Below are 25,436 nucleotides of genomic sequence, written 5' to 3'. Positions count from 1 at the left end.
ATGGGGGCCCAACCCCAGAGACAGGTGGGCACAGTGACAGACAGTGGCAGAGGCATGGGGAAGGGCTATTAGGGCCTGTCTATGGAAGTGTTTCAAAGTAGGACTGGTCCTATGTGGATGGTTAAGCCTGCTAACAGGCCTCCATCAGCCTTCCAAATGTTAGATAGTGGTGACATTCTCACCATTAACTTGTACCCTTTGGATTGAACTTGGGGCTTCTTTCTGGAAAGCCCCCATGAGAATGTAGCTATAGTAAAAGTGCAGGAGAATATGCATAGGCTCTGGAGCCAGACTACTTTAGATCCAGTCTCAACTCTGCCACTTACCAGCTGTGACCCTGGGCAAATTACTGAACCTTCCTGTGCCTCAGTTTCCTCATACACAAAACAGAAAGCAATAGTATTAGTACCTCCTCAAAGAGTTGTTATAAGGATTAGATGAATAATGAATGTAAAGTGCTTGGAACAGTCTCTGGCACATGATAAGCATTCAATAAATGCTAGCTGTTATTACCAGAATGCAGGCAACACAAGGTCAGGGACTTGGTCGTGTTCACAGCTTTATCTTAGGTTCTTAAAAACAGTGCCTGGCACACAGTAGGAAATCAGTAAATATTTGATAGGTGTGATAGTGAGGATGGATGGACAGACAGACAAAGATGAATGAATATTACCTGGGAGGGAAGAGTGAGCTCTGAGGACATCTTCCAACCTTCTCCTGAAAGCATTTCTTAGATAAGGAGGTTGCTCAGTGTGACTTTATACAAGACACTTAACCTCTCTGAACCTCAGAAGGAATACAAACAAACCTACCTAATGGAGTTTCTGCAAGGATTAAATGACTTGGCTCCATGTATTTAAAAATTGGTTGCTGCTATTAGGAGCCAACCTAGAGGAGGGGGCTTGTGGGCAGGATAAGGAGGGAGGACAATGGGGAGCACAGGGTGAAGGGAGATCAGACAGGAAGCAGCTGCCCACCTATTCCAGCTGATGGATGTGCTCTGTGAGTTCTAATGAATCATACCCACATTGTATTGTGAACTAATGGAGACGTTGACATCAGGGTCAGATGCTGATTTTTTAAAAATAATGGGCTTATCCCCAGTAAAATTGGATTAGGACACTTAGGGAGGACCCCAAAGACAGAATAGAGTTCTTACTGATGTTCACTTACCTACCTGGTTCCCAAGTCACTCTTCCCTCCCTGGGGAAATTGGAGCAATGGGTAGAGAGAAGGTCGAACACTCAACATTTCCAAGAAGGAGGAGGGATCCTCTTTATGAGCCCCTGTGGGAACTAGAGGAGAGGGAAAGAAAGGTTCCTCCTACAGTGGGTTCCCCAATTCATGTGGGCTCCCACTATGGGAGGAGAGAGGGTCTTATAGTTTCTGGCTAGCAGGTACCTGTGTCACCACAGACACAGAGCCAGCATGGAAGGGACAAAGAGGGAAGCCAGTAAGAGGGGCAACAGAGTTCACCCTTACTCCACAGGGGTCACAGGTAATTGGGGTCCTTGAAATGGGACAGCATGAGGATGAAGGCCACATTTATCCCCACAACCTGTGGAGTTACTGGGCTGGCTAATAGGGGCTCCCAAACCCCCCTCACTTTGAGGTCTTTCTACCCTGGTGCTCCCACTGCAGTGTCCTAGGGAAGTGAGAGGAGGGCAAAAAATGGGGCAGAATTAACCCAGGAGCAGTCTTCTTTGCTCCCTAGAGTAAACTAAGGCTCAAGCTGGGAATACCATGGCAAAAACTCCAGGCGAATGACTAATGTGGGAGACTGACTCAGTTTCCTAGTTGAAAGAAGACAGCCTTTTGAAGTTGGTTTCCATTTTAACAGCATGCTGTGGTCAGGCAGGTTGCTTTCTGTCTGGCTTGAACACATTTATCAATGGGCTCAGACTGGGTGGTGAACTCCTGGGCAGCAAGCCTTGCCTCAGAAGCACCTTAGTACCTTTTGATACCTCAGGCTCTGCCTTCTGAGCTTCAGTCTTCACCTGATCACAGCTGTGCATCAGACAGGGCTATACAGACAGGGCTGATGGGGATGGGGGATGGAGCACCTCTGCCTCTACTCTGATCCTCTATCTGAAGTTGCCAGAGTTGCCAGAGAAAATACAAAGCACTCAATATGAAATTTAGATTAACAACTAAATTTTTTTAGTATAAATATGTCCCTAATATTGCATGGGACATATTAGACCCTTTATTTTATTTTATATTTTATTTTGTTTTATTTTTTGAGACGGGAGCCTCTGTTGCCCAGGCCAGAGTGCAGCAGTGAGATCTCGGCTCACTGCAATCTCCACCTCCTAGGTTCAAGCCATTCTCCTGCCTCAGCCTCCCAAGCAGCTGGGATTACCGGTGCATGCCATCACACCCGGCTAATTTTTTGTGTGTGTTTTTAGTAGAGGTGGGTTTCACCATGTTGGCCAGGCTGGTCTTCAACTCCTGACCTCAAGTGATCCACCAACTTCAGCCTCCCAAAGTACTGGGATGTCAGGTATGAGCTACTGTGCCCAGCCCTAGACTTTTTTTTTTTTAAGCTATTCAAATTTAACAAGGCCTCCTGTATTTTTATTTACTACATCTGACTCATGGCCTTCTCCTCACATATCTTCTCCTGAGCACCTTACCTATCCCCATCCCCTGGGGAGCAGGGTGGCTCCTCACCACCAAAATGTGGCGTGGTGTTCTCATTCTTCCTAATTTTTAAAAATCATAAGCTGTTTGTATTTGGCCTTTCTGATGGGTCCATTTAATTGAACCAGTTTTTCCAGAGAAATACACCAGAAAAGAGACGAATAAATCTTCCAGACGGCTGCAACTATCTGAATATGGTGTTCCCGATGGGCTGGACATCACTATTCTTTGTTCCTTAACTGGTCTAATTTCCTTTATGTTTTCTTTGCAGCCAGAAGAAAAATGCCAGTCAGAGGTAAGGAACAGCTTTCTGGTTGGACTTTCTCTTTAACTATTGTCAATCATTTGACCCTGCTCACCTTGGAAATGGACTCCCAAAGCATGTAACCCTCTCCCTTGCCATCTTCAGATTCGCAAACTGCGGCGGGAACTGGATGCCTCCCAGGAGAAAGTTTCAGCTTTGACCACCCAGCTGACAGCAAATGTAAGTACAGACATAGGGCAGTAGTATCGGGACAGGAAGCACCATCCTTGCCTTCTGAACAGCCTCAAGTCCTCCTGTGCTGAACAAATAGAAGTAGCACATTATAAAGAAAAAGACACAGGCTTTAGCATCATGGGTGTGAATGTCAGTTTGGACACTTACTGGCTCTGTGACTTTGGGTAAGTTCTTGAATCTCAGCCTGCATGTCCTCATCTGTGTAACGAGGTTGATAGTATTTACCTCTCAGTATTGGCCCATGGTCAATGCTTGCAATATACGAAGTGCTTATTAAAATGTTAATTTCTCTTCCTCTTTCTGAAAATTTTGATTTTAAGGGTGGGAAAAAAAGCAAAAAGGAAAGAAGCGGGAAGAAAAGAAATGCAGGGCTTCCCAATATGTAGGTAGCTGCTCTGTCATTGTAATACACACAATTATGTGTTTAGGAGATGCTGCCAACCAGCATTCAACTCAACAACTGTTTGAGTGCCAGCTATGCCCCGGGCACCATGGGTTCAACAGCAGAGCAAGCACAGTGACTGACATCTTAACATTCAGTCTCTGGGACAGCAGAGAAACAAAACAAACAATTTTGCTATAACATGATAACTGTTAAGATAAAGGGAGGAGGTGGTAGTGGGAATATCTAGGGGGAGCACCTAGCTCACTCTTGGTGAGGGATGAAAAAGGGGACAGCTCATCAGATATTGAAAATAAGAAAAAAAAATTCTTTTAAAGGGGGACAGGAAGGACTTCCTGGAGGACGTGACATCTAATGGATGCTATGTAGGGGAGAATGCATAGGGATGACAGCATTCTAACCAAAGAGAATAATTTGCAGAAAGGTTAAGGAGAAAGATCTTGGTGTATTTCAAACTCTCAGTAGGTTGGTGTAATTAGTGTCTGTGGCTTGGATGTGGAGGAGAGGTAAGTGTGGAGAGGGGACACAAGTAGGGAGGAAGAAGGCATCAAAGAAAGCCAAGGGTCAGATCACAGGGTCTGAGCTGTTGGGGTGAGCATCCGGGCTTCCTCCTGAAGTTAGTAGAGACCTCTCAGTGAGTTTTAAGTAAGCAGTGGGTGGGCTGGTTTGCACTTTAGACAGAGGATCAGAGTAGAGGCAGAGGTGCTCCATCCGCCATCCCCATCAGCCCTGTCTGTATAGGAGCTCTGATGCACAGCTGTGATCAGGTGAAGACTGAAGCTCAGAAGGCAGAGCCTGAGGTATCAAAAGGTACTAAGGTGCTTCTGAGGCAAGGCTTGCTGCCCAGGAGTTCACCACCCAGTCTGAGCCCATTGATAAATGTGTTCAAGCCAGACAGAAAGCAACCTGCCTGACCACAGCATGCCGTTAAAATGGAAACCAACTTCAAAAGGCTGTCTTCCTTCAACTAGGAAACTAAGTCAGTCTCCCACATTAGTCATTTGCCTGGAGTTTTTGCCATGGTATTCCCAGCTTGAGCCTTAGTTTACTCAGGGGAACCATTTCTCTTTAAGGGTGGCATGTGGCATACCTAGTACAGTACTTGACCTTAGTTATCAGCTCAGTAACTGGTAGCTGCCCTCATTAATATGTAGTCTCCCAAGTTCTCTTTCTTTTCTGGAAATCTTTGATTTTTTAAAGAAAAAACCCTAACATGCGAGACCGCAATGTGTTTCGTAACCTTTTATTTTCTTTACCTCTTCTACCACCGGTAATGCTATCAAAAGAACTTTAAAAACTGACGTGAGAACTTAATTCTGAGGCATAGGTCCTATTCAGAAAAACAGTATTCTATAGGTAGATTCTATTCCACGGACAGATTCTTCATCTGGATAACCAGGTGTGTAGATTTGGATCCAGAACAAACTCTAGATCCAGCAAGTCAGGGTCTTCTGGGTGTAATCCAAACGTGTGGTCTGACAGCAAACCCTGTCAATCCACAGTGATTCTGAGCTACTCTCCTAATTTAAGAGTTACAGATGCCAATTGTTGCCTTTACTAGTCAACAAATAGTAGTTAACTTACTTTCCAGTGAACTTGGGTTAATCGCTCCAGTGACCTCGTGCTGCCACAGGAGCCTCACCTTGGGCTGTTTGGAACTCTGCTTTCTGTTCTAGAAGAGTCAGAGTGAGATCCCTTATATTATTCCACAAGAGTGTTTTGTTCCTCATAAAAGGCACTGAATCCAGTATTGTTTTAAAGTAAATATTTAGTCTTACCGCACACTGATGGAAGGGTGAACATGTTTTATTGTCTGCCATCTTTCTCGCAAACCAAGCTGTGTTTGTTTTTCTAGGACAAACTACTCAAAGCCACCTTCTCTGAGTGTTTTTATACCACTTGTGTTTGTTTTCCCTGGGAATGTGAGCATGGCACTTGATGAGTAGGCTGTTGTGTGTGGCTCTGAACCAGGCTTGGAACTGCCTCCACAGCTTGTATTTTCATAGTTGTGCTAATGACACAAAGGCAACCCTTTTGCTTAACAGAAAAATGGGATCCTCTGGATCTCTAGAGCAAATGTGTTTTCTTTTTAAGCTTGCAAAAACACCTTCTCAATAGCAGTCTTCATGGAGTCAGGTTTTAAAAATTTTTTTTTTATTATACTTTAAGTTCTGGGATACATGTGCAGAATGTGCAGGTTTGTTACAATAGGTATACACGTGCCATGGTGGTTTGCTGCACCTATCAACCTGTCATCTATATTAGGTATTTCTCCTAATACTATCCCTCCCCTAAGTCCCTGCCCCAACCCCCTGACAGGCCCTGGTGTGTGATGTTCCCCTCCATGTATCCATGTGTTCTCATTGTTCAACTCCCACTTATGAGTGAGAACATCCAGTGTTTGGTTTTCTGTTCTTGTGTTAGTTTGCTGAGAATGATGGTTTCCAGCTTCATCCATGTCCCTGAAAAGGACATGAACTCATCCTTTTTTATGACTGTATAGTATTCCATGGTGTATATGTGCCACATTTCTGTATCCACTTTATCATTAATGGACATTTGGGTTGGTTCCAAGTTTTTACTATTGTGAACAGTGCCACAGTAAACATACATGTGCATGTGTCTTTAGTAAAATGATTTAAAATCCTTTGGGTATATACCCAGTAATGGGATCACTGGGTCAAATGGTATTTCTAGTTCTAGATACTTGAGGAATTGCCACACTGTCTTACATAATGGTTGAACTAATTTACACTCTCACCAACAGTATAAAAGCGTTCCTATTTCTCCACATCCTCTCCAGCATCTGTTGTTTCCTGACTTTTTAATGACTGCCATTCTAACTGACATGAGATGGTATCTCATGTGGTTTTGATTTGCGTTTCTGCATATGTTTGTTGGCTGCGTGTCTTCTTTTGAGAAGTGTCTGTTCATATCCTTCGCCCACTTTTTGATGGGGTTGTTTGTTTTTTCTTGTAAATTTGTTTAAGTTCTTTGTAAATTGTTTAAGTTCTGGATATTAGCCCTTTGTCAGATGGATAGATTGCAAAAATTTTCTTCCATTTTGTAGGTTGCCTGTTCACTCTGATTATAGTTTCTTTTGCTGTGCAGAAGCTCTTTAATTAGATCCCTTTTGTCTATTTTGGCTTTTGTTGCCATTGCTTTTGATGTTTTAGTCATGAAGTCTTTGCCCATGCCTATGTCCTGAATGATATTGGGTAGGTTTTCTTCTAAGGTTTTTATGGTTTTAGATTTTAGGTTTAATTCTTTAATCTATCTTGAGTTATTTTTGTATGAGGTGTAAGGAAGGGATCCAGTTTCAGCTTTCTGCCTATGGCTAGCCAGTTTTCCCAACACCATTTGTTAAATAGGGAATCCTTTCCCAATTGCTTGTTTTTGTCAGGTTTTGTCAAAGATCAGATGGTTGTAGATGTGTGCACTATTTCTGAGGCCTCTGTTCTGTCCCATTGGTCTATATATCTGTTTTGGTACCAGTAGCATGCTGTTTTTGTTGCTGTAGCCTTGTAGTATAGTTTGAAATCAGTGTAATGCCTCCAGCTTTGTTCTTTTTACTTAAAATTGTCTTGGCTATGCAGGCTCTTTTTTGGTTCCATATGAAATTTAAAGTAGTTTTTTTACAATTCTGTGAAGAAAGTTGTTGGTAGCTTGATGGGGATAACATTGAATCTATAAATTACTTTGGGCAGTATGGCCATTTTCATGATAGTGATTCTTCCTATCCATGAGCATGGAATGTTTTTCCATTTGTTTGTGTCCTCTTTTATTTCCTTGAGCAGTGATTTGTAGTTCTCCTTGAAGAGATCCTTCTCATCCATTGTAAGTTGTATTCCTAGGTATTTTATTCTCTTTGTAGCAATTGTGAATGGGAGTTCACTCATGATTTGGCTCTCTGTTTGTCTGTGTATAGGAATACTTGTGATTTTTGCACACTGATTTTGTATCGTGAGACTTTGCTAAAGTTGTTTATCAGGTTAAGGAGATTTTGGGCTGAGATGATCTGGTTTTCTAAATATACAATCATGTCATCTGCAAACAGAGACAATTTGACTTCCTCTTTTCCCAATTGAATACCCTTTATTTCCTTCTCTTGCCTGATTGCCTTGGCCAGAACTTCCAATACTGTGTTGAATAGGAGTGGTGAGAGAGGGCATCCTTGTCTTGTGCCAGTTTTCAAAGGGAGTGCTTCCATTTTTGCCCATTCAGTGTGATATTGGCTGTGGGTTTGTCATAAATAGCTCTTATTATTTTCAGATAAATTCCATCAATACCTTGTTTATTAAGAGTTTTTAGCATGAAGGGCTGTTAAATTTTGTCAAGGGCTTATTCTGCATCTATTGAGATAATCGTGTGGTTTTTGTCATTGGTTCTGTTTATGTGATGGATTACGTTTATCGATTTGCATATGTTGAACCAGCCTTGCATCCTAGGGATGAAGCCAACTTGATCTTGGTAGATAAGCTTTTTGATGTGCTGCTGGATTCGGTTTGCCAGTATGTTACTGAGGATTTTCACATTGATGTTCATCGAGGATATTGACCTGAAATTTTCTTTTTTTGTTTTGTCTCTCCAGATTTTGGTATCAGGATGATGCTGGCCTCATAAAATGAGTTAGAGAGGATTCCCTCTTTTTCTATTATTTGGAATAGTTTCGGAAGGAATGGTACCAGATCCTCTTTGTACCTCTGGTAAAATTTGACTATGAAGCCATCTAGTTCTGGACCTTTTTTTGGTTGGTAGGCTATTAATTGCTGCCTCAATGTCAGAACTTCTTATTAGTCTATTCAGAGATTCAACTTCTTCCTGGTTTAGTCTTGGGAGGGTGTATGTGTCTAGGAATTTATCCATTTCTTCTAGATTGTCTAGTTTATGTAGAGGTGTTTATAGTATTCTTTGATGGTAGTTTGTATTTCTGTGGGTTCGGTGGTGATATCCCCTTATCATTTCTTATTGCATCTTATTTGATTATTCTCTCTTTTCTTCTTTATTAGTCTGGCTAGTGATCTATCTATTTTGTTGATCTTTTCAAAAAACCAGCTCCTGGATTCATTGATTTTTTTGAAGAGTTTTTTGCGTCTATATCTCCTTCAGCTCTGCTCTGATCTTAGTTATTTCTTGTCTTCTGCTAGCTTTTGAATTTGTTTGCCCTTGCTTCTCTAGTTCTTTCAATTGTGATGTTAGGGTGTCAATTTTAGATCTTTCCTGCTTTCTCTTGTGGGCATTTAGTGCTATAAATTTCCCTCTACATACTGCTTTAAATGTGTCCCAGATATTCTAGTATGTTGTGTCTTTGTTCTCATTGGTTTCAAAGAACATCTTTATTTCTGCCTTAATTTCTTTATGTACCCAGTAGTCATTCAGGAGCAGGTTGTTCAGTTTCCATGTAGTTGTGTGGTTTTGAGTGAGTTTCTTATTCCTGAGTTCTAATTTGATTGCACTGTGGTCTGAGAGACTGTTATGATTTCTGTTCTTTTGCATTTGCTGAGGAGTGTTTTACTTCCAATTATGTGGTCAATTTTAGAATAAGTGCAATGTGGTGCTGAGAAGAATGTATTTTCTGTTGATGTGGGGTGGAGAATTCTGTAGATGTCTACTAGGTCTGCTTGGTCCAGAATTGAGCTCAAGTCCTGGATATCCTTGTTAATTTTCTGTTTCGTTGATCTGTCTTATATTGACAGTGGGGTATTAAAGTCTCCCACTATTATTGTGTAGGAGTCTAAGTCTCTTTGTAGGTCTCTACAGACTTGCTTTATGAATCTGGTGCTCCTGTGTTGGGTGCATATATATTTAGGATAGTGAGCTCTTCTTGTTGCATTGATCTCTTTACCATTATGTAATGGCCTTCTTTGTCTCTTTTGATCTTTGTTGGTTTAAAGTCTGTTGTATCAGAGACTAGGATTGCAACTCTGCTTTTTTATTATTATTATTATTGGGGCATTTAGCCTGTTTACAATAGGAATGCCCATAACTGGAGTCATGGATGACAATCAGATGCAGAACTGAAATCAGTGGAAATCCAGTCATTTACACTTAGCTTTGCCATTCATTTGCAATATGAGGTTAGCAAATGTTCTTTTAGACATCCAGGCCCTGGCCTGTTTCCTTTGTCAACTATGTGACTGTCTTAAATTGATTGGCTTTGGTTTTGCCACACTTTCCAGGGCAAAGTAAAGCATATCTCTTTATTTTACAATGCAGAGGCACTGTCTCCATGTTTTTGTTTTTTGTTTTGTTTTGTTTTGTTTTTTGAGACAGAGTTTCGTCTCGCTCTGTCACCCAGGCTGGAGTGCAGTGGTGCAATCTCAGTTCACTGCAAGCTCTGCCTCTGGGGTTCACGCCATTCTCCTGTCTCAGTCTCCCAAGTAGCTGGGACTACAGGCGCCCACCACCATGCCCAGCTAGTTTCTTTTCTTTTCTTTTTTTTTTTTTTTTTTGTATTTTTAGTAGAGACAGGGTTTCACCATGTTAGCCAGGATAGTCTCGATTTCCTGACCTCAGGATCCGCCTGCTTTGGCCTCACAAAGTGCTGGGATTACAGGCATGAGCCACCATGCCTGGCCTGTCTCCATTTTTAATAGAGAGAGGGAGTGCAATCAGAGAGAAGCTAACTATTCCACTTAACATTTCTGCTACAAATAGAAATGCTCCCTGCCAACGGTTGACTCTGGAGATGTCTTAGCCTCCGCCATCCCTCTTTGAGGAAGTCTAATAACAGGCCTCTCTTTACCCCTCACATCTTTCCTTAGATTGAAATGTCACTGTGCCTCCTCGCAGCGCACAGCAATAGCTTCTTCCCACCCGCCCCTGATGCTTATCCAGCGTTGATACCTCACTGTGTGCGTCAGTCATCTCCTCCTCTCAAATTTCACAGCATGATCAAATTTCACCTCTGTCATGCATCCTCTGCCCTTCTCATCCCTCTTGTAGCCCACTGTGTTTCTACTCCCCGTCTCTACCCCTGTGTTCTCAGGTACTCTCACTCCTCTCGTAGTTTGTCACTTTCTCATTCCCAAACCTCCTTATTTCCCCACAAGTGTCCATGCGTTCCTGTGTTTTGCACTACCTGAACAGTTCATAGACCATTTTCACTGGTTTTGTTTCATCTAGGTGAAAATAACCCTGGGGGGAAAATAGATATTGGTACCATTTCATAGATGAAGCTGAGGCTAGTAGGATTAGGCGATTTGCTCAGTGTTATGGGTATTCAGAAGGAACTACAGGGAGAGCTGAAGACCTCTAACTCTAAATCCTGTTCCCTTCCCCTGTCCTATACACTTCCTCCTTCATCTAAGTGCTTTTCTTTTCAGTCCTTTAATCACTCATCCAACATACATGATTGAGTGGCTGTTTTTGTACCAGCAGTGTGGATACAGTAAGGAGCAAGATAGACATGGTGTCAGCCCTCATCAAGTGCACTATCTGGTGATCCTTCTCATCTGCTGCCCAAATGCCTCTCACTCTTGGACATGCCACTATTCCATTATACAAGTAGAGATTGGAGATTAGAAGATCCTAGCTGCCTAGTGGATTCTTCAGTCTATTGCTGTAAATTTCTTAGCATGACTGTTTGAAAAAGCTTCATTCTGTATTTTTGGTTTTAATAACATTACCAGGATTCTCATTCAATCAACTAATATATCACCTACTACTCTGTCACAGGCAAAAGCTTAGTGTTGGGGCACAAAGTTACCTCTTACCCTTGAAGAGAGTTGCAGAGGAAGTGGCAGTCAGGAAAATGCCACATTTTCCGATTCATAAACTTACTCTTTTTTCGTATTTTAACATCTCTGAAAATTAGATGCTATTTTACTTATAACTGGAAGCATTTTTAAAAATTCTTAGAAATTATTTCTAAGATGTAATGGTACCTTTTATGTCATATTCTAACAGAAGTGTATAAAACTACATGAAAGCCTGTGGGAAAGCGGTAACCCCCTGGAGGAACTGGGAAACATTTCTCCAAGGAGGTAGCAGATGGGCCTTTCAGTGGCTTTTTATTAACCAGGATTATAACAAGCAAACTATGCCAACCATTTTGTTTGTTCATTCTACTAACATGCTTAATATGAGCCTCTACTGTGAGCTTAGCACTTGGTGAACAGAAGATCATCCTCCACTGTAGTACAGAAGGCAGACATACATTACCAATTACAAGACTGAATGTATTTTTAATTGTGATATCTCAAAGTATATATCAGAAGTACAATTTGCTTGTGAGAGTGCATATGAGGGTGTCTTGAAGCTACAAGCCGAGAACTTTTTAGACAGACAGGTAAAAATTATTAGGCAAGGAATGGGAGAAAGGATTGAGAGGAAGAGCATTTCAGGTAGACGGGAAAAGATGTACAAGGGCCCTAAGGTGGGAAGGAGCACAGGGAGTTTGAGCAAGTAGAATACTGAAGTGACTGGATCCCAAAGAGTGGTGAGGAGTGGGATTCAAGAGGAGGCTGAAGAAGTAGCCTAGATCAAGTGGACCCACAGGATTTTTATCTTTAAGAGCCAGGCACCTTCTAAGCACTCTTGCCTTGCAAGGTAGTATAACTGAGACTGTGTCTTCCCCTCCAGGCTCACCTTGTGGCAGCCTTTGAACAGAGTCTTGGTAACATGACAATCAGGCTCCAGAGTCTGACCATGACAGCCGAGCAGAAGGTAAGGCAGAAAGGATACTTTTACCTTCCCTACTTGGAGTTAAGAACATACTTGAAAATACTGTTCTTTCATTTCAGATTATTGTATGGATGTTAATGTACTTCTTGAACTGTTAAAGTTTAATTGTAAGGAGTCCAAGCTGTTGAGTGAAAATATGACAGATTGAGTGATAATGGCATCAGTGATAGACCTTGTAGTTATAATCCTCTTCTTATGTGTTTGTTCATGCGTGTTGATCCATCTGAAAGGTTTTGTTGAGCTACTCCATTCCCTACCCTCCTGTGTTGAAGCTAAGTTGTACTTCAGTTGAACTCTGTACAGAATTATTTTAGACTGACCGATAATTTTTTCTGTTCCCTAGGATTCAGAACTGAATGAGTTAAGAAAAACCATTGAGCTGCTAAAGAAACAGAACGCAGCTGCCCAGGCTGCCATTAATGGAGTAATTAACACACCTGAGCTCAACTGCAAAGGTAATATAAGGGAAACAGCCTTTAGCCAGAAGACCTACCTGCCCTTAGGCGCCCTCCCCTGACATCTTATGATGCAACCTCCTTACTAGAAGACAGTGTCTGCATAATTTAGCTCCATGTCAGGCGGGCAGGACCTGGAAGGCAAACACCTTTAATCAAGTCACTTCTGGCCTCTATGAAGATGGCTATGGTAGTTCATCCTCTTCTCTGATATATCTGAAAAATGGAAGAAAACATGTTTCTATTGGCAGAGCGTTAAAGTGTTTTTACAACCCTTAATTTCACTAGCACTTTAATATTTACATGCTGATATATGGGGTAAGCTGAACTGAGTTCCTACCTTATTTGCCCAAGAAAAGATTTCTTTTTTTTTTCTGAGACAGAGTCTTGCTCTGTCACCCAGGCTGAAGCGCAATGGTGCAATCTTGGCTCACTGCAACCTCTGCTTCCCAGGTTCAAGCAATTCTCTTGCCTCAGCCTACCAAGTTACTGGGATTACAGACATGTGCCACCATGCCTCGCTAATTTATGTATTCTTAGTAGAGACAGGTCTTGCCATGTTGGCTGGGCTGGTCTTGAACTCCTGGCCTCAAGGGATCAACCCACCTCGGCCTCCCAAAGTGCTGGGATTACAAGCATGAGCCACCATGCCCAGCCCAGGAAAACATTTCTAAGTGAATTATTTTGTCCTTGTGTATCTTGGGGTAATGTAGGAGTGCAGGTGAGTTAGCTCTCATAATAATAATAACTAATAGTAATCATAGAAGTAATATGGAGAGCTAGGATTTATGGAACACTTACTATGTTCTAAGTACAGTGCTAAGTGTTTCAGTGATTTCATTATCTGGTTTTCTTTCTACAACAATCTTGTGAGTGTGATTCTGTTCTTCCCTCATTGTTCTGATGAGGACACTAGTGTTCATAGATGAGAGTCACTTTCTTTTTCTTTTCTTGAAATGGAGTCTCACTCTGTTGCCCAGGCTGGAGTGCAGTGGCATAATCTCCGCTCACTGTAACCTCTGCCTCCCGCGTTCAAGTGATTCTCCTGCCTCAGCCTCCTGAGTAGCTGGGACTACAGGCATGCGCCACCACGCCTGGCTAGTTTTTGTATTTTTAGCAGAGATAGGGTTTCACCATGTTGGCCAGGCTGGTCTCGAACTTCTGACGTCAAGTGATCTGCCTGCCTTGGCTTCCTAAAGTGCTGGGATTACAGGCATGAGCCACTATACCTGGCCTAGAGTCATTTTTTGAGGTCAGGGATTAGGGAGAAATTGAAGTGGAGCTAGAATCTGATGAGTCGGTTTGCCCCTACAACCAGTGTTCTCAAAGACCAGCCTTTAGGTGTCGTTCTGTCCCCATGAGAAAAACTATCTGCAGACTTTATATCAGATATCATACATTTTCAATGTCTGTGTTATTTCGTGTATTGGGCCTCCTGAAAAAGTGATAATAGCTTTGAAATGGGAAGGATTTACAAATCAGTTGGCTGGACAGAGTCAAGGAAAAAGAATATCCAGATGGAGGAATATCCAGACAGAGTCAAGGAAAAAGAATACCCACGTGGAAGGGCCCTAGATGAGGCAGGCATAGCACTTCCAAAGGGCTGCAAGAAGGCCGCTGTGACAGGATCCCAGAGAGCAGGAGAGGGAGGGGGCTAGCAATGAAGGTGCCGACTGCTCAGTTCACAAGCACATTTCCACACCTATCTAAAGCTTAAGAGCTGGTGTTGGGGAAATTCTCCCTACACCTCCCTTGACTTCTGTTTCGTAAAGTGGGAAGAGATAGACCTCATTTAACTGACCAAAGAGGGCAATGCACTCACCTATTCAAGGATCTTAGAAACAACTGTAGGGAACAGAGTTGACGTCTATGTGGAAAACACCTAGTAGTCCTCAGGTGGGTGGGTTTTGCTTAAAGGGCAAAATCCTGAGATCAAGAATAGGGCTCAGATTGGCAGCTGCTGATACACCCTGCCTTGGTCTCCAGGAAATGGCACTGCCCAGTCTGCAGACCTCCGCATCCGCAGGCAGCACTCCTCAGACAGCGTCTCCAGCATCAACAGCGCCACCAGCCACTCCAGCGTGGGCAGCAACATAGAGAGTGACTCAAAGAAGAAGAAGAGGAAGAACTGGGTGAGTGCACACCCACTCTCCTGGGGACTGACGGACAGAGTCAGTTGCAGAGCTGGCTGCTGCATCCCCCCCAGATAAAGTCCAGCCCAGCTACTATCTGTGGAACATAGCCCTTTGGGAGTAGATCCCAGGAAATGCTTTGTGGATGGGTTTTTACTAAAATCAGTATTATACTCAGCAAAACACTAGCGTCTACAACATCCCTACCACCTTGTATTTTTTTTTCTCTTTCGTGAGACTTTTCATAAAGTACTCATCTTTCATTTCACGTATGTGTCATTTCCTCCTCATTATATGTTGGCCACAAAGTTTCAGGTACTACAGCAAAGTTATTCTTAAATGGTTTCTTCATAGGTCCAAAGTATTTTTTTGAGCATATTGCTAGTTATCCCATCTTTAGCCATAAGTCTTTATCTATTTATTTACAAAAATGCCAAGGGATAGTATCAAACCAACCCTCTCTTTGAAAGCTTTTTGACCATGTCCTATAAAGAAAAGTTTACTAATGTCAGTGTTAGAAGTTAGTAAGTAGTTCTAAATCAGGGGTTGTACCTCAAATAGCAAGTTATAGAATCAGTCTCTATTATAGTGTTTCTCCATGTATTCATAATCCCAGTGAGTTATTTGAATTTCTCTACAGTGATGCCTTGAGTGGTTCTTTCCACTCTCCTGGAAAAATTCCACCCCCACTCTCCATCCAGTTTTTTAGTTCTTCTTTAAGGCTACAGAACTCTGACTGAGATTTGCTATCCCTTGTCTTCAGTGCAAGAATATTCCAAGTTGATCTGGAGTTGACCAGTGGCCCCTGGTCCCCATTTGTGCTGACAGCATCCTGTTTCACTAGTAACTTCAGTGTCCTCATTCATTCCGTACACTTCTCATTCATTTTGTGTTATCTTGGATGGGTGGCGAGGTCTAGTGATACAGATGTCAGGGATTTAGTAATTTTGGTTGTCAATGACTTGCATTGGAAGCAAGCTAAAAAGCCAGTTTAGTGTGACCCTCTCATTATTCTGATTAAATTTTCTTGTTTAAGTTACTAATGGCTTTTAGTCAACTTATTTGTTATGACTAAACACAGATAGGATTTATTCATATTGCTGTGTCTAATATGCAATTGATAAACATGGTCTGCTTTGATTTTCAAAGTGACAAGAGAGATAATTTCTGTGAAAAATAGTGGTTATTCCATTTTCTTCAAGAAATAAAGCTTGCTTATGTTGCTTTAAGACAACTAACTCCTGGTTATCAGTCAAATCAGGGAAGATGGATAATTGGCATCCTCAGCTAATCCCAAAGCTTAACTCTGTCTGATCTTCGGAATCTCCTCTTCCACCTGGCTTTTCACCAGAGGTAGAGGCAAGGATTTCAGTTGGTGGCTTGTGTCCCTAATCCTTCTGTTTCTGTGACTGCTCTCTGGATATATGATCAGAAGTAGGAAATGGGAGAGAAATGGATCTAGATTTGCCTACAAGCTGGACATGTGGTTTATTATAGGTGAAACTTGTTGATGGGAGAAAAATCTCATCAATTTTTAGAATGGCCTGTTTTCTGAATTTTTCAATGGCTAAGAAAACCCCTGGAATGTATTTTCACCAGGAAAAAAGACTTTAGGAAAAGGAAATTACTTTTAAAAGGGCTTTTTTCAAGATGAAACATTAGTTTTTGGCCTAGAAAAATCTGATTATGGCGTTCAGAAAGGACATTGCATTTTAATTCTTTATGTTCTCATTAAAATGTTTAGGTCTCCATTTCCTGCAACAGAGGAGGGGGAAAAGAATTTTCAGATCCATCTCGTGATTTGGGGAAACTGTAATATACTAGTTCCTTTTCCCCCCATATGGTTAATATATTTCTTTAAAATAACCATTTTCTGAGTAACAAGTGAGACGGCTAATTTGCTGCTTATTAGATTATCTTCTTATATACACAAATAGCAGAAACTCCTAAGTGGATAGGTTAAGGAGCTATGCAGCCATCCAGGGCCAGTGTAACAGTGAAGCTAGAATTGCTCAAAAAAGAAGACATCCTCTCCAAAAAGTTAAGGCACAGAGAGGTGACTGACAAGAGAAAAGAAGAGAATGAGAAGCACAGGAAGGTGGGAGGCAGCCATTTCAGCCAGACAGGGCAAAGCTGGAAGAACTGGAATTGTAGAGGACTCCCCAACCTGCTATTCCCTTTCAGAAGGAAGGAACATGACCCCAATGCTTTTAAAGATTTGTGCTCCTACTGGAAACCTCCCCTGTGTGTGGTGTTTATTATTAGCCTTGTTGTGTCTGAAAGTCCGAAGCTTTCCCTGTCACTGGCTTTCTCTGTTAAAAAATTGTCTTTTTTCCTCCCCCTTCCCCATTTTTGCTTGCGTTTTCTCTGGCAGGTCAATGAGGTAAGCAAGACCGACTTTAATATCAGATACCAAGCTAACCCATCCATTGATACGACTAACCTCATCCGCATCCCTCACCGTGTCTGAGCATCCTGCTTTGTTGCTGTGTAACCTCATCTTCCCAACATCCATCTGCTGAGCCAGGCTCTGTCTTGCTGTTGGCATCTAGTCTTGAACCAAGAGTAGGCATGGAATGTTACCCACAGGTGCAGTCCCTCAAGCTGGCAACACCAGATAACTCTTCTTCCCTTAATGCACTGATTCAAAAGAGCTCTTGGGAACTTCTTCCATTGGTGGGGAAAAAACATGGGAGAATTAATCGCTTTTTTGTGTGCATGTCTCTGTTTTGCCAAGGCCTAAGCATTGGTTGCCCCCGTTGCGAGACTGACAGTCTTATATATTCAGTTACGCAGCTCCTTCAAGCAAGCTTTCGGGAAGAAGAAGTCCCCGAAATCTGCGTCCTCTCATTCAGACATTGAGGAGATGACAGATTCTTCTTTGCCTTCCTCACCAAAGTTACCACACAACGGGTCCACAGGTTCCACCCCACTGCTGAGGAATTCTCACTCCAACTCTCTGTAAGTCTGTCTGTCTAGTCAGATAACATCTTTGGCCCCTGAGAACCCTCTCCAATAGGAATGGCTAGGAGTCCTTTTATGACACATCTGCTCCTTGGGATCCTTTATGCTTTGCTTTAATAGGACTGTGCATGTTCTTTCAATGCTTTAGGACTGGGAAAGTTGAAAGAGAAAGGAAACTTAGGTTTTCGTTCTGGTAATAACAATGTCTGTAACTAGCTGGTTGGCCTTAAGCAAGTTACTTGAGTTCTCTTTGTTTCCATACCTTTATATGTCAATTTGGGATACTGGTTTCTGTGTTTGTATCCTAGCCCTAAGAATTGAACAAGATAAATTGATATAAAGGAGCTTGCTTCCTGCAGCAGTAAGAAAGGCTGGCCCTGCCCAGTAGGGCTGAATTTCTTTTGAGACCATGGTATACCAGGTCTAGAATTAAAGAACTGGAGCACAGGTAGTCTGCAAGGAAAGTTATCAGCGAGATGAGATAGTGCCTGGGAGAAGAGGGAAGTCATGGCCAGGGTCAGGACAGCCACTGAGATAGGGTTAGAGAAAGAAGTTTGGTTGTATAAATTTCAGTTTCCTCACTAGTAAAAATAGGGTGCATTATATCTACTTCACTGGATTCTTGGGAGGGTCAAGTTAAATACTATGCATGAAGGACCTTTTCCATCCTGTTCCTTCTTTCTTCATTCTCAGGGGGCCAGGTCTGTGGAGCTGACCCTAAGTCCACTTAACCAGCCAGCCCACTGAAGATAGCATAAGTGTCCTAAGGCCCTGCCTTAGCGGCTTTACCAGAAGGGTAGAGGGAATACAGGCAAAATCAGCCTATTCAGAGGCCAGGTCTTTGTAGCACACCAACTGCATGGAAGTGGAAGAGAGGAAACAGAGGATAGTAGGGTTATGACCTTTTGTTTTGTTTTGTTTTTGTTTTTGAGATGGAGTCTTGCTCTGTTGCCCAGGCTGGAGTGCAGTGGCATGATCTCGGCTCACTGCAACTTCTGCTGCCTGGGTTCAAGCAATTCTTCTGTCTCAGCCTTCCGAGTAGCTGGGACTACAGGCGCATGCCACCACGCCTGGCTAATTTTTGTAGTTTTAGTGGAGACGAGAGTTCACCATATTGGTCAATCTGGTCTCGAACTCCTGACCTCAGGTGATCCACCTGCCTCGGCCTCCCAAAGTGCTGGGATTACAGGCATGAGCCACCACACCCAACCGGGGTTATGACTTTTAAGCAACCTCACCCATTATTGAAACATGGCCCTGTCAGGGTCTCCACTTTACTGAGTTAGATGATCAATTCCTGTTTTTTTGGGGAGCACCCTAGTAAGAGGTAGCCACAGAGATGTGTACTTCCTACTGTTATGGGTGAGGTAAAACTGAACGGAGGAAGGAAAAAGGACACTGAGGGACTGGACTTCGGTTTGTCCCTGTAGTGCCCAGCCCAGTGCTCTGTGTTATTTTGAGTGAAGAATGAGACAAATGACTGAGAGGGTGTGTCCTCCTCTATCTGCAGAGTGCCTAAGGAAGGAGTAAAGAACAAGTTGCCTGTGACTCTCACACATGCCATCATCCCAAAGCATCCCAACTCAGTTGTCTCCTGACCAGGAGAAAAAGGAACTCATCATGTCTTCTTTATTTATTGGTTTAAACTTTTTATATAGCAACCTGAGCAGAGCACTATTCCAGATGTTCTGAAGAGACCAAAAAGATATTAACCAAGCCAAGTGCTGTTACTCTCACCTGTAATCCCAGCGCTTTGGGAGGCCAAGAAGGGAGGATTGCTTGAGGCCAAGAGTTGGCAACCAGCCTGGTCAACATAGTGAGACTCTGTCTCTACAAAAAAAAGTTTTTTTAATCAGTCAGGCATGGTGTTGCATGCTTGTAGTCCCAGCTACTTGGGAGGCTGAGGTAGGAGGGTCACTTGAGCCCAGGAATTTGAGGCTGCAGTGAACTCTGATCACCCTGCACTCCAGCCTGGGTGACAGAGTGAGACCATGTCTCTATTTAAAAGAAAAAAAAAAAAAGTTGAACAGATTCTCCACCCCTGAGAAGAGTAAATACTAGTGGAGACATGACATAGTACAGTTCATTCCACTCCTGAACTTTCACTCTGAAGGCCCCATTCTCAGTTGTGGTTACGATAGAGTACAAGACAAAGTTCCTACTCAGGGACCCTGTATACCAAGAGAGGAGATGAATGTTAAACAAATAAATCCTGAATAAACTAGGAAAATTAGAGAGTTCTAAGGGCTAATGCTGTGAATTAAAACAGTGCTGAGATACAGAGTGCCTTGGCAGCAACTTTAGATGGGGTGGTCAGGAAAGAGCCCTCTGAGTAGGTGACATTTCAGCTGAATCTGCATGCCGGGGGAGCCACTGGGTTAGTGTCAGCGGGTAACATTAGCTGCTGTAACAAACTCAGCCCGACGCTCAGCAGCTTTACATATGACTGTGTATTTCTTGCTCACTCCAAACCCAATGCAGATAGTCCTAGTCAGCATGTGGCCTGTCCTCTAGTGATGTAGACAATAAGGCCCCCGCCATCCACAGGGCCCAGTCCTCTGCTCAGTGTTCTGTGTCCAGCCAGTGGGCGTGGGGGTGTGGGGAGTACAGAGGAGCCTGCAGGAGGGTTTTTAAGGACCGGGCCTGGAAGAGGCTTACGTCACCTCTTCCCACAGTCCACTGACCAGGACTCAAAGCCATGCCACCTGCAGGGGAGGAAGTGAAGGAGGAAATGGGCTTTGGTGAATACACAGCAGCCTCTGCCCCCGCAGCCTCCCAGTGAGCAGGGCAGTCTTCCTGACCCAGGAAATAAATAACACAAGGATCCTAATGTAGAAACAGGTTTGATGTGTCTGAAGAGAGAGAGGGATGGACAGTGTGACTTCCCACATATGCGAAGAGGCCACAGACATAGTGAGGGCCTAGAACATGCAAGGCTTTGAAGTGAATTAGCATCCCATTTCATGTATAATGGGTGGGTGTGGTGGAGTTTGAAACAGGAATATGAGATAATCTGAATTTACAAAGATCAGTCTCTGTTCCGTGTGTAAGGAATATGGGGAAGGGAGATCACTAGGACCTCCTAGCCACTCTGGCCCACTGTTCTTTGAACATTCCAATCACACTCTCCACCTCAAGTCCTGTGCCGTTCCTGTGTCCTCTGCCTGGTACACTCTTCCCTCATATATTTATTTCCTTAGGTCTCTGCTCAGTGTGACTTAATGAATAAGGCCTTGCCCATTCACTTGCATAAACCAACATTCTGCCACGACCCAGTGCTCCCCATGGTCCCTTTGCCCTTGCTTCATTTTTCCCCATTGCACATGTTGCCCCCGGACACCTGACATAGAAGTTTTCCTTGATTATTTGTTCTCTGTCCCCAATCCCAACCCCAGATCTACAGTAGAAGCTCCGTGGAGGTAGGTACTCTGTTGGTTTTGTAGGCACTCAAATATTTGGTGGAATGAAGGAGCGACTGATGAGAGTGGTGAGTCCTGGATGGATTTAGGATATATTCTTGAAGAAAAGTTAACAGCGTATGGTGATGGATCAGATGTGAGTGCAAGGGAAAGAGGAGAGCCATCCTGGGATATTCCTAGATTTACAGCTTGAGTACCTGGGATGAGTGGGAGACACAGATGAGGGCAGAGTGAGGAGTCGGAGCACTACTTTGGTTACATTAAATTCGAGATGCCCAGCAGACATCCATATCCAGGTCAACCAGCCTGGACTTCCTAGAGGTATAGATTTGGGTGACACAGACTCGTTGGTGGTGTTGAAAGCTGGATAACTGGAAGAGTTCTCCAAGGGGTTGAATGAAGACAAAGATGATCAGAGGGCACGAGGACAAGAGGTCAAGAGGACTGAGCTCTAGTGCACTCTGATATTTTAAGTTCAGAAAGAGGGAGTTAAAGACGCCGGCCAGCAAGGTGGGAGGAAACCTGGGAGCAGAGAGGAGAAATGGTTGCTGGAGGGAGTAGGAACAGGGCCAGATGCTGCTGGGCGGCCAAGTAAGATGAGCAGAGAGAGGCGGCGATGCACTCAGCTGTGCAGGACCATGACAGAACTATCCTCCAAGCCATTTTCCCCAGAGGAATCGGGCGGGGTTGACTCCTGGCTCCCCAGCCCTTTTCTTACATTCCACAGCATCCATGCACACTGGAGATGTTTGTTTTTGGTCTCGTTTTCCAAAGGGTAGGCTGAGAGCAAATGCTTATTTCCAACCTTGAAGGGTTTGTAAGAATGTGCAAATCTAGATGTGAGAGGGAGTTCAAAGACAAAAGCAAAGGCAGAGGAGTTGGGCTTAGGAAATTCCCCAATCTGCGGGCGAAAGGAATGGTAGTTGTGGTAAGGCAACGTTTTCCCACACTCGAGGCATTTTAAAATTAGGTATGCCACCAGCCCTGACTGTGGACAAGACAGTGGAAAAAGGCTTGAATCACAGTTAAGGGACTGAGTAGGAAAAAACACACATGAGATTGCTTCAGTAAGCAGTTTATGAAGTGGACAAGCATGTATTGAGCGCCTAGTGGGTATAGTTCAGGAACACAGGCTCTAGAGCTAAGCAGTCCTGCCAGGTTTGAACCTGCCTCTATCATTTTTAAATAGTGCAGTCTTGGACCTGTTTGTCTCCATGTCTCTGCCTCCCCATTTTAAAACTGGAGATAATTACAGTACCTCTTCATGGAGTGAGTAATGTACAAAGGAAATGGAATAATATACTTCAAATGCCTAGCCCATTTGTTTAGGTATTCCATAAGCATTTGTTAGGTACCCATTATGTCAATGTGATCAGATGCCAGAAATGATGCAGAGAATAACTCTGGTCCCCGAGGAGCCGGCAGCCAAGCAGAGGTAACATGTTAAGTGAAATGAAATTATCAGTGATATAGCCTAAGTCTAGTCAGGGAAGGACCTAGGGGAAAAGGCTCTGTCTTAGGCATTAGGATTAGGGACTAAAGCTTAATTAAGGCTGCTGCAAAACAATGTGTTTTCTTTCTTTCTTTTTTTTTTTTTTTTTTTTGAGACAGAGTTTCGCTCTTGCCTCCCAGGCTGGAGTGCAGTGGTGCGATCTTGGCTCACTGCAACCTCCACCCCTCAAGTTCAAGCAATTCTCCTGCCTCAGCCTCCCGAGTAGCTGGGATTACAAGTCCCCACCACCACAGCTACACCACCCAGCTAATTTGTGTATTTTTAGTAGAGACAGGGTTTCACCATGTTGGCCAAGCTTGTCTCGAACTCCTAACCTCAGGTGATCCACCTGCCTCAGCCTCCCAAAGTGCTGGGATTATAGGCATGAGTCACCACGCCCGGCCAAGAATGTGTTTTCAACATCATGTCTACATTATAGGACATCTCATGAGGCCTCATCATTGTGTGTTTCTGAGAGCTGGTTGATTCTGGAGGAGCATAGGGGACAAAGTCCTCCCAACACAGACTTTCTTCATTTCCGTTTGCTACCATTTGTATAGTCAAGGGTTTGAGCCAAGCTCTGCAAAGTAACCCATGTGATATGTTCCACAAAGTGAGTGCCAAGAAGGTATTTTCTCTCTTGCTGAGCGCTTTCTGGGAAAAGGGTGCCGATCGGGTGAAGATGACTTGAGCAAGGTGCCTTGTCGTGGACTGCTGGACAGACCAGCCTCACATGGTGTCAGCCAGAACAGACTGTTCTCTGCAGTGAATCTGAGCCTTCAAGATCTGTGTAGGACATGATTTGGCTAAGACAGGAGATAACAGTGGAATTTTGTTCAGACTTTACACTCCATTTAAACCAAGAAATATAGTCTTCTCAAGATAGAACCAGTTTTTGCAAGCTCCTTCTGCAAACCTCCCAAGCCAAAGAAAAAAAAAAAGAAAGAAAGAAAAAAACCATGGTTCTATCAGTAAACCTCTCAAACCACAGTCTATTCAAAGTACAGAGAGCTGAGAAAGAAAGGATGTTGCAAATTCTAAAGACATTTCTCTCTCACCCTTTTCGTCCTAAATCTATTGGCTTCAGTCTCTCAAAAGTGTGAGATGGAAATAATTAGATCATTTTCAGGAGTTCTTTCGGATTAGATTTTGAAGCTAAAAATCTTCCTTGGTGACTGGTAACTTTTAAAAACGTAAGGTGGTTTTACTGTGTCTCTCAAATCAAAAGAGTTCAGGTTCAGGTCAAGAAAAGAGCAACAAAAACATTTGACTATTCAAGTGTTAAATTTTTCTTCCAGTTCTTTCTGCTCCTGAAATACAATTTCATCTCTTTTAACAATTTTATAAATCATTTTCCTTTGGGAAATAAAAGTTCCACACCCTCACCCAGTTTTACAGGTCAGGTTTTGTTTGGCCCCAAACCCATCGCTTGGGTCTTGGAGAGCAGACTCGTGTGATCATTTATTTCTGGAGAGACCACATGCTCATCATCTCCTTTAGACATAATCGGCTTCAGCTTTGTAACTTTATGAACTTGAGAATGGGGGTGTTTGGGGTGGTTTTTCTGTCTTCAGTCCAAGAAATGTCAAAGCTTTCTATTCTGGATCACCCAGTAACCCAGATGCTAAGATCTATGAAACTCACAGAACTATTTTTTTTTAAGAGAACTATCTTTCTTAACGTTGCAATTCATCATGACTTTTATGATCTTCTACTTCGTCCTGATTTGCCAGGTGTTTGGAGAGCAAACCTAAGTAATTAAGGAGCCTAGCCTAGAAGAACCACCACTTCAGAAAGAGGAACTCAACAGGGTCCCATGGTGACCTTGACCTGGTGTGCAGCAGAGAAAAGAAGACAATTAGCCAGGCTGTTGCAGAGTTTTCAGATACAACTTTGGCTTGCATATCACACCGTCCCGTCTGTTCTCTAACTCCCTGAAGAGGTTTCCCTTCTTGCCCTAAGTGTGTTAAGCAGTGTGGGGGCTGAGGGAACTAAAAAAGGTTGATCTGTCTAGATATTTTTAGGGGAGTGAGTTTTCAGAATGTGATCAGGAACAGATTAACACCTTCCATGCATATCTTTAGGTTTCATCCCCATTTTGGCAAATAAAAATCACCCCTCAGTTGTTTGACAAAGGAATTTCTAATCTTTAAAACAGATAGCTGACCCTGCTGCTCTGAGTCAGTTTGGAACTCAAGGGCACGTGGTGTCATGGAAGCTCAGCTGTGTACGCATGGTGGGGGAGGGGGTATCAAACTGGAAGGTTACTACTCCCTTTTGCCAGCTCCTGCTTCTCCCTGTATTACTGGAATTTTGCTGAAAGGCACACCAAAGCCATTCTGATTGCCTGAGCTCGGCAAAGAAAGAATGTAGAGAATGAAATCTTGTCTCTAAAAAAAAATAAAAATAAAATTTAAAAAGTGAAACCGCAAAAGGCAGGAAAAGAGTGAAAGAAAAAAATATGAACAAAGAAAAAGGACAACAAATTGAAAATAATATGGTAAATGTTAATCCAACTATATTAACAATGATTTTAAACATCAGTGGTCTAAATAAACCAATTTAAAGAAGAAAAAAAAAAGAATGTAGAGAAGGAATAAAGTCTGTTTTCAGGTGTTTTTGGTATTATCACCCCAGGAAGCACCAGGCAGCTGGTTATTCATAGTTACTGCTAAACAAACCTGATGATTGACGTGGACCAGTGGTCAGTAGGGGACTAAAAGGAGCTGCTTTCATCAGTAACA

At 43.0% G+C, this 25,436-nt stretch overlaps 1 protein-coding gene across 5 annotated transcripts in view; it reads left to right on the top strand.

Moving 5' to 3' along the window:
• Positions 1 to 25,436, top strand: part of NAV2 (neuron navigator 2) — a 757,451-nt gene that overhangs the window by 701,469 nt on the left and 30,546 nt on the right. For 3 of the 5 annotated variants that reach the window (XM_025355931.1, XM_025355930.1, XM_025355932.1), the window contains 6 exons: positions 2,915 to 2,938; positions 3,053 to 3,127; positions 12,129 to 12,212; positions 12,574 to 12,685; positions 14,672 to 14,817; positions 17,606 to 17,778. In XM_025355931.1, the coding sequence (XP_025211716.1) occupies positions 2,915 to 2,938; positions 3,053 to 3,127; positions 12,129 to 12,212; positions 12,574 to 12,685; positions 14,672 to 14,817; positions 17,606 to 17,778 (614 nt within the window). Of the gene's footprint in view, positions 1 to 2,914; positions 2,939 to 3,052; positions 3,128 to 12,128; positions 12,213 to 12,573; positions 12,686 to 14,671; positions 14,818 to 17,191; positions 17,201 to 17,605; positions 17,779 to 25,436 lie in introns of all 5 variants that reach the window. The other 2 variants (XM_025355929.1, XM_025355927.1) reach the window with 1 other exon arrangement.

This window comes from Theropithecus gelada, chromosome 14 (genome assembly GCF_003255815.1).
Source record: "Theropithecus gelada isolate Dixy chromosome 14, Tgel_1.0, whole genome shotgun sequence".
Taxonomy (NCBI): domain Eukaryota; kingdom Metazoa; phylum Chordata; class Mammalia; order Primates; family Cercopithecidae; genus Theropithecus; species Theropithecus gelada.
Note: the sequence above shows the minus strand (reverse complement) of the source record. Positions and strands in the feature narration are given on the sequence as shown.